The 14,050-nt window shown below is 39.4% G+C and overlaps 1 protein-coding gene across 6 annotated transcripts in view; it reads right to left on the reverse strand.

The window, feature by feature from the left end:
• Positions 1-14,050, reverse strand: part of PHTF2 (putative homeodomain transcription factor 2) — a 69,005-nt gene that overhangs the window by 5,312 nt on the left and 49,643 nt on the right. For all 6 annotated transcript variants that reach the window (XM_081927706.1, XM_081927707.1, XM_081927702.1 and 3 more), the window contains 9 exons: positions 13,261-13,462; positions 11,531-11,689; positions 9,591-9,809; positions 9,018-9,146; positions 7,667-7,939; positions 7,107-7,238; positions 3,953-4,039; positions 2,075-2,230; positions 737-832 (listed from right to left, as the gene is read on the reverse strand). In XM_081927706.1, the coding sequence (XP_081783832.1) occupies positions 737-832; positions 2,075-2,230; positions 3,953-4,039; positions 7,107-7,238; positions 7,667-7,939; positions 9,018-9,146; positions 9,591-9,809; positions 11,531-11,689; positions 13,261-13,462 (1,453 nt within the window). The remainder of the gene's footprint in view (positions 1-736; positions 833-2,074; positions 2,231-3,952; positions 4,040-7,106; positions 7,239-7,666; positions 7,940-9,017; positions 9,147-9,590; positions 9,810-11,530; positions 11,690-13,260; positions 13,463-14,050) is intronic.

A 14,050-nucleotide genomic window follows, 5' to 3' on the forward strand; every position in this document is an offset into this window, starting at 1 on the left:
AATTGCAATTTACAAGTGGAGGCCTGTGAATTTTCACTTAGCTGGAGGAGATGCCACATTAGTGGCTTACTAGGTTGATGCTTTAGGAGCAGTAGTCCTTGCCTGAACATCTCCCCCGCTCCACCTCTAAATGCTATAGCTGCAATGACTTTCATAAGACACTGCTGAGACACTTGAAGTCTAGAACCATAGGGCTATGCACATATATGCTAAGCAAGTAAACAACCAGTGCACTGCAAACATAGCTGTATACAATTCAAAAAGAAATTGATACATCTGTTTTTAGGGAAAGTGAGAACTACGAATAGGCCTTAAACTAATCATGGACAAGAGTACAGTGGTGCCTCACAAGACGAAAAGAATACGTTCCGCGAGTCTCTTCGTCTTGCGGTTTTTTCATCTTGCGAAGCAAGCCCATTAGCGGCTTAGCGGATTAGCGCTATTAGCGGATCAGCTGATAAGCGGCTTAGCTGTTAATCCGCTTAGCGGATTTTCTTGGGGAAAAGGGGGGGAAAGGAAAAAAACCCCACAGGAACTCGCAAGACATTTTCTTCTTGCGAAGCAAGCCCATAGGAAATTTCTTTTGCGAAGCACCTCCAAAACGGAAAACCGTTTCAGCTAGCGGGTTTTCTGTCTTGCGAGGCATTCGTCTTGCGGGGCACCACTGTATAGCCATATCTCATTAAGCAGCATTTATTTTTAAGTAAGTATGCTTATATTCCATGTTTATTCTTACCTTGAGTAATTTTGTAGCAAGTTTCAAAACATTGTTCACTAATGTCAGTTCTTCTTTCTTGTTCGGCTTCTTTTCCATTTTCAAGTACAAATTGATCTAACCAAAAATAGCTTGAATTTTATAAAAAGAATTCACTGCCCAATTGCCAGTACGCTTCTGAAACTCTGAAGTTTCTTTCTCACTATCAGCTGACTAAAATTTATTTAGAAAATCCGTAACTACACTTCAACGTAAGGTTCCCAGGAAAGCGTATCATCATTATTGTTTTTAACCAAATGGAAACAAGAAAGCCACAGCCGGCAAAATTGAATAGACCAGTAAAAATATCAGTTAAAACAAGCTACACAATGTGCTGTCAAAGTCAAAAAAATATCAAAGTTGTTGCCAGGCCACCTGCTCTGGGAAGGCATTGAAACCACAGGATGTCACAGCTGAGAAGACCCTGTTGCAGGTCACAACTCACCAAAACTCAAGACAGTAGTGAACCTAGAGGGCTCTCCCTAGAGGGAGATGAACACAGGCTCAGGTTGTAGAAGCTGGTTTGCTTACTTTATAAATTACGTCTTGCTCTGAATGGGTTTAAAGGCTAACTCATCAGCACCTGTATTGCACTACAGCAACCATATTTATGAAAGAGCGCACAAAGTCAAACACAGAATTCCTGGTTTAGTACTTTCATTTACAGCGGCACCTCCAGTTACAAACTTAATTCATTCCAGAGGTCCGTTCTTGAGCCGAAAGCGTTCTTAACCTGAGGTGCGCTTGCGCTAATGGGGTCTCCCGCTGCTGCCGGCACATGACTTCTGCTTGCATCTCAGGGCAAAGTTTGCAACTAGGAGCATCTACTCCCGGGTTAGCAGATCTTGTTACCCCAAGCATTCGTAAGGAGTAACCCGAGGTTCCACTGTGCTTTAAAAGCTGATGAAGCAATGGGACCAAGTTTTCCATTTTACAAAATGGTTGTAGGTACTACCACAATATGTATTGTTAGAAACTCAAGTCCATGTGTTATTCAAATAGTCAAACATATCTGAATCTCTGGTGTTCCTCGGCAGCATACTCTGAAGAGTAAATCTGCTGATTTGTGGACCTGTGTCACGTGAACTGAAAGTAATAGGAATATAGTGTAATAACATTGTTGTTTATATAGGCTTCAAGTCAACTAATCTTTAAATGCATGATCAAACAACAATAAATAATCTAAAATATCTATACTCTATACTACTCTATACTAGCAAGACATTTTTCGTTCACTCGTCTTGAAAAGAAACAAGACACAGTGCCAGACATCACTGCATGTTGAGATGCATTCATCACTCTTACCAAGAGAGTTCTCACCTGTTCAGTAAGTAATATTGAGGTATTGCTGTATTTTTTACTTGTTTCAGACCCAAGTGTAACAAATCTTAAAAGAAAGAGAGTTAATGAAATGCACCATATCACTAGTTCCCAATTGTAATGGCAATCAAGGAAGATCTCATGTACATGAAGTAGCTGAAAGGGAAAATAAATAAAACAAACTCAAGGTAGGAAACACACTCAAATTTATATAGACTTCACAGAGAATCAAGTTATCATACAATGTAGATACTTTTACAATGTAGTTAAAGACTAAGGGTACAATGCATAGTTTCTTTTGTGTAAGTCTCACTGAATTCAATGGAGCTGTGTAAAATTACAACATTGTCTAGGGCAACCTCCATTTGTTTCAGTGTGTTTGCAGAGGAGAACCTGATGCACTGTTCACTCAGGTTAGACAGAGCTAATTAAATATCATCTGATTGGTCTTCATTGGTCTTAGAACTGTACTGTTCGTGCAGGCATGTCTGTGTACCAGGGCGTGCAGCTGCTCTGTGCTTCCTGAGTCAAATCACAAATCAACAAAGCACCTGGAATCAGATCAGGGCCCGCACAAAGCCTGGTTTTGTTTTTCTCTATTCTCTACATCCTTATACCTTTCAATATACAATTTATCTATTTTTCTGAACTCTAGTTCCATGGGTTTTGCAAGAAGCAAGACTGTCTAAATGGTGGCTTTGAAGCACTGGAGGATTTTTTTGGTTAAGGCAAAGCAGCAGAGAATTATTATTTTAGTTCGAAGATTATTTTAACTTTAAAAAAAAAATTGCCCTATGCTGCTTGTGGAAAAAATCCTCCTGAATTCTTCACCACAGGCAGTGATCAGGGTGGATTCACCTTGTAATGCAGTAGTGGGGATTCTCTGCCTTGGGCGTCTAATTAGTTCAAGCAGTAATCCTAATTTGGCCATGTCCCTTTGAAAGCATACTATCAGTTGTAAACAGGGGCTCTCTCTCAGCATCCATCAGCTTATTGGCACTGAGAGGAGTTTCTTTGAAAATGCAGCACCAGTCACTTGATGGGTGCTGAAAGGGAGACCCTAGGATGTTGTCAACTAACACCATAATGAACTGACGCCACCAGTCAGTCACATCTTATATTAAGGTAAGAAAGAGTAAAAGACAACCCCCCACCACCGCTACTCAAAAATATGAAACTAGTATAGATTTTGGAGTTTTAGTTGGCCTAATAAAGCTATTTGCTGTATTGTGGATTAGGGAGGGAAATGAATATTTCTCTCCTTTGCTCACCAAAGCCCCTGGACCTATTTGTGTGCAAATTAGCAGGCTTAATCCACTTTGGAGAGCTCCTGTGCCTGAAGATTTAATCTGCTTCTGCCAAAAAAGGGGAGAAATATAGCAGTTTTTAGTTCCCCCTAAGTGCAAATGTGGAACACAGAGCTTTGGTTGGGCTCATAATCCAATCACAGAAAGATTGGAACAGATCAGTTGTTGTTTTATTAACTACAGATATACAAGGCAAACAGTTGAACAACGTTCAGGCGTCCTGCAAATCTTTACGTCCACACACGCACAGAGTGTGCACGCATATTTTCTGGTTACCGTATTTTTCGCTCTATAGGACGCACCAGACCACAAGACGCACCTAGTTTTTGGAGGAGGAAAACAAAAAAAAATTCTGAATCTCAGAAGCCAGAACAACAAGAGGGATCGCTGCACAGTGAAAGCAGCAATACCTCTTGCTGTTCTGGCTTCTGGGATAGCTGCGCAGCCTGCATTCACTCCATAAGACGCACACACATTTCCCTGTACTTTTTAGGAGAGAAAAAGTGAGTCTTATAGAGCAAAAAATACGGTAAATAAGTTTTTTAATTAAGTAAATTGGTTCTTTCCTTACCTGTGCACAGCAGATAAATACAGCCGAAATAGTCAACAAAAAAGCAGATGAGACTATTACATCAACTGACCGTTGAGGACCTCGACGCTGAAAATAAAAGGAAAACTTAGTAATTCTCTGGAGGGATTAACCATAGAAACCTGGTAAATGGGTGACATGTCTATAGACTGATCATGCAATTAAATGACGTTTAAAATGCAATATATCAAATACTTGCTTCCTATGGTTTAAAGGAGTGTGGTGTTAAGCATGATTATTAATAATGACAAGGGAGAAATAGTGGCTGGAAGAAAATTGTTCTAATAAGACAGCTTTGTGCCATGAAATGAAATTGTCTTGATCACAAGAGTCTGAATTTCAGCTGCATCACCACAATCTCTTGAAAAGCCATTCCCCAATTACCATGTAATTCCTCCTACAAGTAATGCACAGGGGGGAAAACATGAAAATATATCTGCTATCATTTTAACAAGTCACCTACAGTAATGCAATGCATACAATACTCTCTGAAAGTTAAGCAGCATACAAACAGGACATAGAAGAGAAATTAGCTTACTGTAGGATTTCCTGCCTTGTGTGTGGGGTGTAGACATAAGAAATATCAGTTGCTTAAAAAGACAGTATGACCAAATCTTGAGAACCCCAAACAAACGTTCTTGAATTAGAGGATGAAAGTGCAGAGCTGGTTTATTAAGAAGCTGAACCACTGATATTCTGCAACTTTTATTGAGGGACAATGAACTGCTATGTCATGGGTAGGCAACCTAAGGCCAGATGCGGCCCAATCGCCTTCTCAATCTGGCCCGTGGGCAGTCCAGGAATCAGAGTATTTTTACGTGAGTAGAATGTGTCTTTTTATTTAAAATGCATCTCTGGGTTATTTGTGGGACATAGGAATTCATTCTTTCCCCCAAAAAAATATAGTCTGGCCCACCACATGGTCTGAGGGACGAGTGGATCAGCCCACAGCTGAAAAAGGTTGCTGACCCCTGTGCCATGGTAACCTGGAATGGCAGGACTCATCAGCTTTAGGTTTCACTGCTAAGTTCTTCCAGGTGAGTAACCCCCTACTTTTAGGCCTTTTAGCTCCCTCTGCTGGATTGTAAGACAGCTAAATTAACAACAAAACGGTCTTTTTTCTTTAACACATCCGTAAATCTTCAACAAGAACAAAATAGGAGGCATGAACAATGTGTTTAGCTACACAGAGGACAAGGGGTAGTTGAACAACATTAAAGTGTCCTGCTATGATTATTATATAATATCACTGCTTTGATGCAAGATGAGACAATGGGAAAGTCTGTATGATTATATATCAGCTTAATAAATCAATGTATGAACGACCTTTCATGAAACCCCTTTACTCAAACCTAGAAACCTTTCATTAACTAAAGTTTCCTGTTTCATCTAAATTGGTAAGCCATGGTTAACAGCTTTTGAACAAGTAAAGACATGAAGAAAGATCATGATTTAATATATTACTTGTTCTGAACTTGTTAATCAGTTTCCTAGCTCAGACAAAAGGAAAAACTATTGTTAACATTATATTTTCCTCCTTATTTGTCTGCCATCTTGCACAAAGGGAGGATCCAGATCACTGCTCATGTGGTCAAAAGACTAAATCATATCTCAACTTATTTATGTGGTTCAAAGTGATCAACACTTCTACGATTAACAAATATTTTGTGTAGTAAACTTTTTTTGGTATTTTTTCATTGTTTTGAGATAGCAAAACATTCATTATCATGGAAGAACAAGCCAGCCACTGATGATCATACTGAGATGGATAAGATGACACTACGTCTATTGTGGAGCTGCAATATATCCTCTCCAGTTACAGATAGGTAGCCGTGTTGGTCTGCCATAGTCAAAACAAAAAAAATTCCTTCCAGTAGCACCTTAAAGACCAACTAAGTTAGTTCTTGGTATGAGCTTTCGTGTGCATGCACACTTCTTCAGATGCACACGAAAGCTCATACCAAGAACTAACTTAGTTGGTCTTTAAGGTGCTACTGGAAGGAATATCCCCTCCAGTGACCCTTGAATAGCAGGAGAAGAAGTGTTGCCTGCCATTGATATGGGAAAAAAGGGAAACCAAGTTCCACCAAACCTGTCTCTCTTTGAAATTGTGCGGGAAACTTTGAGAAGCCCTTAAAGTTCTGTAGAAAAATCTACAGAGGTAAAAACAAAAATGTACCATCTACATATATGGAAACATTGAGTAGAGGGGAAACATTATTTAAATAGTATATTCGTAACACACTTCCAGTATAATTGACTCTCGGGTGAAAGATCTCCTCCCACAGTAGAAGCTCTTCAAATGGCTGGCAATGTAATAGTACCAGCATTAGGCACTGCAAAGAGTATTCCCCCCACACATGGAAGAGGGAGACACTATTCTTGAAATGTCAAGTATGTGCTCCAATGCTCCAGAGAGCAGCCAAACTGAACCCGAAGGGGGAAAAACAAACAAAAACAACACAGAGTGTGGGGAGGGGGGAGAGAAAATTCAACACAGTGTGGGCAAGGGTCTTGTAACATTCAGCATCAGATATGGCATCAGAGCAGCATTTAACAGATGCCTGTGACACTAACACAGAAACATTCTCTACACTGCTGGAAATGTAATGGTGACATATGAGGACTAAAATAACACAATTTCCCAGAAACATCTGTCAAAAGTGTTATTAATAGTTACATTTTTAGTCCTGTGCTTTTTAAAGTCCATCAAGAAAACAACCTTCCTTTTTATTTCTTCCTTAACTAAGGCAAAGAGTCAGCCAATTTATAAAACAACTAAAAGGCATTGCCCTAAGGTTTCTTCTTTATAAAGGAGGCTTCTTTCCACAATATTTTAGACTACAAAAATGAAATTATTATGCCAAACTGTGTTTTTTTAAAACCACTCTGCCCAACCAGAATCAAGAAACTTAGCCTTATAAAAATGTGACCTGCTAAAACTAAGACTGGCAGAAGATCTCAGTTGCTCACCTCTTGATTTTCACAGTGAGAAATACTTACTTACCTGTACGACAAAGCTCAGGAGAAATGCAAAAATTCAGAAGAGGGCAATGCTCAGTCCTAAGTACTGTCAGTATAACACACATCTGGTTTAAAAGCACATATGGCAAACAAAAAATAAGGGCCAACAAACCTTTAGATAGGAGCGGAGGGAAAGCCACATTTTAATATTCTGCACCTTCTTTAGTCGAAAGTGAGGAACCTCAGACTTCCGTGCCCTTCTTGCAGATGTTAGGTGGCCAAAGAGTTTGGCAAAAAGTAGCCTCTGTAAGCAATAAGTTACATTTAGTGAATTAAGAACTGAAATGCATTTGGAATACCAATACAGATTTTTAAACCATTGTAAAGACGTTGTAACTTTAGATACTTTACATACTGTCCATACTTTAATATTGTGGTCAAATTAAAGTTGGAAATTTCCATTTCCATACTTTATATATTAATTCTCAGGTATAAATCATAAATAATAGGAAAATAATAATTTTTATTTTCCTTTTAATTCTATTTTATTTTCCTTTTAATTTTTAATTGTATAATTTTTTTGAAGAAGAGGTTGCAAATCTTAAAATAGTAAGATAATAAATATCTAAAACTGCGTTCTATATCAAAAACATATATGCCAAAAAGCAAAACATAATAATACATTGCAGTTTCTTTCTTCCTGTGAATGAGGAGTTTGCTGCAAATGCCTACCTGTTTGTAGGTTCTCTCAGCCACACATAATAAAAAGAAGAATATCCATACAAGGGAAACACGAACTATGAAGCATACTATAACCATGGAAAGGACCATTATGTCTCCATTTGACCCAAATGCAATCGTATAAAGTTCAGCAGCAGAATGTGAAGTTAAATGCTCCAGATCCTTAGCTTGGGAAATTCGAAATACAAACGGTGTTAAACCCAGGATTAGAGAGACAACATTTCCAAAAATCTGATATCCTATTCCTGGTACATAGCTGTTTACCTAAAGATGAGAGAAATATATATTTTTAAAACTCAGCACAACAACAACAACTTCTTATTTATACCGTGCCATCTAAATACTATAAACAACAAAACCCCAGCAGTATAATATAAAGTAGCATGTTAAGAAATACTGTTTAGTGATTGTTTGCAAAATACGCTTAAAATATGTAATATAACCAGAACGATTTTCAAGTTTGTTAAGACAGAGTTAAAAGGTTAATATAAAAAGGACAATTCCTCGGACCTATACATATAGGTGATGAAGGGCCAAAGGATCAAAAATGATAACAAGTTGCATTCTAAGAATCTCAAGCAAAATTCCACTCATGAAATTCAGTTTTCATAGAATAGAATGACAGAATTGTAGAACTGGAAAGAACCTCAAGAGTCATCTAGTCCAAATTCCTGCAATGCAGGAATCTAAACTAAAGTATCCATGGCAGATGGCCATCAAACCTCTGCTTAGAAACCTCCAAGGAGGGAAAGTCCACAGCCCCCCCAAGAAAGACCACTTTATTTCTGTTTTCTTGCCTCCTACTCACTGTAGATCCCTGATGTTCCCCAAAAGGGAAACCCATGGGAACAGTATGGGATATGGAGGAGGGAAGGGGATAATTAGCAAAAATCAAGGAAATGCTCCTGCTTGCACAATTAGTCTTTTGAATCCAACCTAATATTTCTGAAACTTTGAAAAAAAAGTTATTTAGGTTAGCCAGCCTTTCATGCTCATGTGTAGTGGTGTTCTAGTTTTACAGGGTGAACTAATTAAACCTACTCAATTTTTATTCTGCCAATAAATTGTGGGTCTTTTATTTATTTATTATATGGGCAACTAGTGGTCAGCTGCTCTGTGTAATCTGAACACAGGGCAAAGGAAGTGAGGCAAACTCTAGGCAGGTCTGCCCCGCTTGTGGCTAAAAAGAAAAGGTCGTGTCCACTTTTATTACTGAATACGAAGCAAATTGAAACCTACAGAACTGCAACATGGTACAGAAATCACTGTGCACCCCTTCAGGGAAACATAAGTATCTTTAACTTGGGTAAAGCCAAGTAAAATATTTCAAATACATACTCACTCTGTTCATTATCATGCCACTGATCTCAAGCACCGACATATCAGCCTTTTTGCAGTCATTACCTTCCCAAACAATTGCGCTTACTTTTTCGAGCCCAGGATTAGAACTATGAAACCAGGGCAAGTGACTCTGTGTAAAAAGAAAAAAAGGGAGAAAGGAAAAAAAGAAGGTGTTGTTCTGGACAATGTATAGTAAGCACTAATTTACCATTACAAAAAAGTATTTCATTACTAAAAATGCCTATTTGCAAATAACTATATTTTGTTCAGTTTACCTTTTTTTCTGCCACAATTAGAGTTTGGATTTGATATCCCGTTTTATCACTACCCAAAGGAGTCTCAAAGCGGCCTTTCCCTTCCTCCCCCACAACAAACACTCTGTGAGGTGAGTGGGGCTGAGAGACTTCAGGGAAGTGTGACTAGTCCAAGGTCACCCAGCAGCTGCATGTGGAGGAGCGGAGACGCGAACCCGGTTCCCCAGATTACGAGTCTACCGCTCTTAACCACTACACCACACTGGTTCTAACTCACAATAGATTTGGTAGGATACGCAATGTGGTCTTTTCCCACTTACCTGATGAAATGGGTCATCTCTGTACTCTTTCTTTATACATGTGTTAACTTGAGAGTTTTCCACATCTGTCTCACTGGTGCAAGAGGAGCGGCACTCTGCACAATGCAAAAGGTCCTCCCACAATACATCTTCTGTCTCAGACTCTGGTCTTGTACTCTCAGAATCTTGTCTGGAACTTGAACATCGCGAACTGCAACTAGTGCCTGATTTAGGGATATCCTGAAAGATAGACATTGCATATTTGAAGAAGAACATGTTTTTTTCTTGTTTCAATAATAAACTCATTTTTTCCTAAAACTGCATTTGCTTCTTATTCCAGATTCCTGTTTGGATCTATTTTGTAGCTTGGCATGGGAGTGGGAACTTTAGCTAAACCCTTTCCAACAGAAGAAAAAAAATGTCTGTAGACAATATTTATTGGAACGCTGGAAGAATGCAAGGATAACAGCCATAACAACCAGTACTCTGGTATGCTAAAGGAATGCAAGAAATCAGCTAGGTAGAGCAATTTCACTTAATCACAGTTTGCTGAATAAAACAATGGACAGCAAGTGAATAAGATAATCAGAAGTTAATAAAGAAGGACATTTAAGAATAATTATATTTAATCATGTATTATTAAAATCAGAGAGTTGGGGAAGTCTATTCAGAGGAGTTAAAAGATTTCTGATTGGCTTAGATTTGATGAAGTAGGTTGTAACTGCTATAGGATGTCTTACTGTAAGCCTATGATAGGTTAATAGTAATCACATGTGTGGCACAAAAATGTTTAAGAACACTGCTTATTTGTGCCATGCTGCAGTCTCCCTTTGATTTTTCAGGAGACTCTCCCTTGGTACAGTTGTGCCAATAAAGGAATAGTTTTCAATCAAAGCCTGTGTCTGCTTGTTATTCCACTGGGACCCCAGGCCATCATAACCCCTAGAAATTTCTTCATACTCATATAATGCCAAACATTAGTCTATTTTAAACATTCAGTTGATAGCCAACTTGAATTAAAAATCAAAAACATACCTAGAGGCCCTTTTGTAAAAGTAAAGCCTTTTTGCCATGCAAAAACAGACATTTGGTATTTAGAATTAAAAAAGGTAAAGGTACCCCTGACCGTACGGGCCAGTCTTGCCAGACTCTAGGGTTGTGCGCTCATCTCACTCTATAGGCCGGGAGCCAGCGCTGTCCGCAGACACTTCTGGGTCACATGGCCAGCGTGACAAGCTGCATCTGGCGAGCCAGCGCAGCACACGGAAGGCCGTTTACCTTCCCGCTGGTAAGCAGTCCCTATTTATCTACTTGCACCCAAAGGTGCTTTCGAACTGCTAGGTTGGCAGGCGCTGGGACCAAACAACAGGAGCGCACCCCACCGCGGGGAATCGAACTTCTGACCTGACGATCGGCAAGTCCTAGGCACTGAGGCTTTAACCCACAGCGCCACCCGCGTCCCTATCATTTAGAATTAGTGATGTTTATATTTCTAAAATAGTATGTCTTCTGATAATTTTCTAGCTTTATAGCTTTATTACAAACTCTAACAAACATAACAAAGCACTGGGTTTGTAAGCCCAATGGGACATCTTATTCCTTGCTCTAATATTGCCACTTAGCTCTGTCCTTGTTCCCCCTTGGTTGTTGTTGTTGTTGGGGGGAGGGTTAGCTCAACTCATGCTATGGCTTCTACACCAGTGTAGAACTGCCATACACATTCTTGTATTACAACCACCCAACAAAAAGAAAGAGCTGACACCAAGAGAATATCTCTAGAAAGTCAATTTTGTAACCTGAATAGGCCTATCCGTGAGAGTCACCCACTTGGCTGAGCCCCCCCCCCCTTAAGAATATCAACTCACTAAACAGGGAAGCTGTTATAGATGGGAAATAATTTTTCCAATTATATATCTTACTGCTTTCATGAAAGTTTGTTTGAGATCATTGCAAGAGCATACCTCCACAGGGTAATGTTTCTTATAATGATGGGATTTCCTATTCCGAAATGTGCAGTCACTGGAAGCACGTTCTGCATTACGGCGCAAGGGATATCCTGCTTCTGGTCCCTCTTCGCTTGAAACTTCATCAGATACATTTGTCACTGTTCTGTGATTATCCTAGATCAATTAAGAATTGGGTGTTAGTAAAAACTATTTTTTTACTCCAAATGTAACATAATTCCACTTTGCATGTATTACAATTATTCTCTATACATCTTTATAATCGTAAAATCAGACATAATATTTCCTCCACCATCACCATAGTACTGTTACTATGCAACAAGGTCATCTGCACACTGCTTACTGAAGAATTGCAGAAAAAAAATCAGAGTACATGGTTAGCCAACCTAACAAGTATCTTCTGTATTGTTATGGGCTTGTGGGTGCTAGACATTTCTAAATTCCTACATCTTGTGTAGCATGTTCCACAGTTTCACAAGGCACTGTCTGAAGAGAGGTCAATCAAGTCCCTTGAAGACTTAAGTCAAGGGACTTAAGAAGACTTATTGGAGAGACAAGCTTGTACAGCAAGGAGTTCGCTATGGGCTAGCAGGGACATCTGGCCAAGGATGCTGTGTGAACTGCCCATTCTCTTTTTCTCCCAATCTGCCTGGGTTGCAATCTCTAAAGAGCAGAAGGAGCACTTTATCTTCCAATCAGGAGATAAAATTCCTAACCAGTTCTTTAGAGATCCTCTGTAAAAAGCAGAGAGAGGGATATTTTTTCTCTGAACTAAACATCACAGGTCTAAGACTGGAGGTAAATCCTGTATGGTCTAAGATTAAAAGGCTGTGTTTTCACAAACCACAACTCTAGTGTTGCAGTGGGGTGACTTTTACTTTGCACAAAAGGTTCTGTGTCAGCACCTTAGACCGGAAAAGTAAAAAATCAAAGAAATTGGGTGTGACAAAAATCCTTGGCTAATGTTTCCTGCCTGTGCTTAGAAGATCCCCCTTATATTTACCACAATATTTTCCTTAATGTCCCTAAGTGGACCTAATAGTGAAAAGGTTTGCAGCAAGCCAGGATATTAGACTAACTTCAGCCTATGATTTAGTATCCTCGCTAATTCCAAAGCTGTTAACCAATAATTGTGACGCTACAGGTAATGGAAGATTTCGTTGTTTTTTGCTGACTCCTATAAATATAAAGGGGTTGTGTTTGCGAGCAAAAGACTTGTTTATATTTCAGCCTATTCATATGAGATCTGATCATCTAAAATGCAGGTGAGAGAGGTAGGGAGGGAAAAAGCATTGGGTGAGGTGGCCTTTTTGTCTTAGCCCAGCATGGGAATTCTTGCATTCTCATAATATGAAAATATTGATGCTGAATCAATTCAGCGATTCTCTTCGTCTAGCGGTTTTTTCGTCTTGCGAAGCAAGCCCATTGACAGCTTAGCGGATTAGCACTACAGCGGTCTAGCGGCTTCTAGAGATCAGCTGTTAAGCGGCTTATCAGCGGATCAGCTGTTAAGCGGCTTAGCGGCTTAGGAAAAGGGGGGGAACGGGGGAAACCGCGGGGACTCGCAAGATTTTTCGTCTTGCGAAGCAACCCCATAGGGAAATTTGTTTTGAAAAGCGCCTCCAAAACGGAAAACCCTTTCGTCTAGCGGGTTTTCCGTCTTGCGAGGCGTTCGTCTTGCGGGGCACCACTGTATAAAAATATTCTAGAGGAAATGAGACACTCACTTTGTGATGATTTGTATTACTGAATGAATTTCTGACAGCTCCTGTGCTCCAGCACGTCTCTTCTGATCTGATAACTTCACACTGCGGCTCCTGGGATTGTAAAACATCTTCATTGTTTTTACCGGTCTTTTTTCCATCAAGCGAGACATACCCATTGTCAGTCTCTGTTGACTTGTCTATTGAATTCTTTGCTTTCTTTGCTCTAGAGTTAAACATGTACATAAAATAATTGTTTGCATTACAGTTCCTCCGTATCTTGTCTCCCAAATTTCTATGCTGTACAAGAACAGAAACCTGCATGCAACATTTCACATATGAACAGATGGTACAAGTTCCCCCAAAGAATCACTAATTCGGGATATATAAATCTGCCAAAGTCAACTGCTAGTCTTGAAGGCGATAGGTTTGGATATGCCCATGAACAAAGCAAGTCAGAACTTTGTCAGAGCAACAAAATAATAATGACTGCCATGGGTCCCCCTTGAAAACATGTCATTTTGAACCATCCATGGCTAATTGTACCTTATTCCTCTATAAATTTATTTCTATGTACTACTTAAAGCAATAGTAGAGTATAAGGCCTCTCTAAGCAGCAGAATCTCAACAATAGGCTAGATGAAGGTGATAAAATGCATCACAAAAGAGAACAGCAGCAAAGGATACACAAGAGATACACAATAACTCCAAGTGGCTTGGAGCACGCTGCTTATTTTATACCAGCTAAGTTACTTTATTTTGCTTATCCTGTGTTTTGTTTCATTGGTCCTTGATTTGATTGTATATTCTGCAC

This window comes from Podarcis melisellensis, assembly GCF_964234715.1.
Source record: "Podarcis melisellensis genome assembly, chromosome: 10".
NCBI classification, from domain to species: Eukaryota; Metazoa; Chordata; class Lepidosauria; order Squamata; family Lacertidae; genus Podarcis; species Podarcis melisellensis.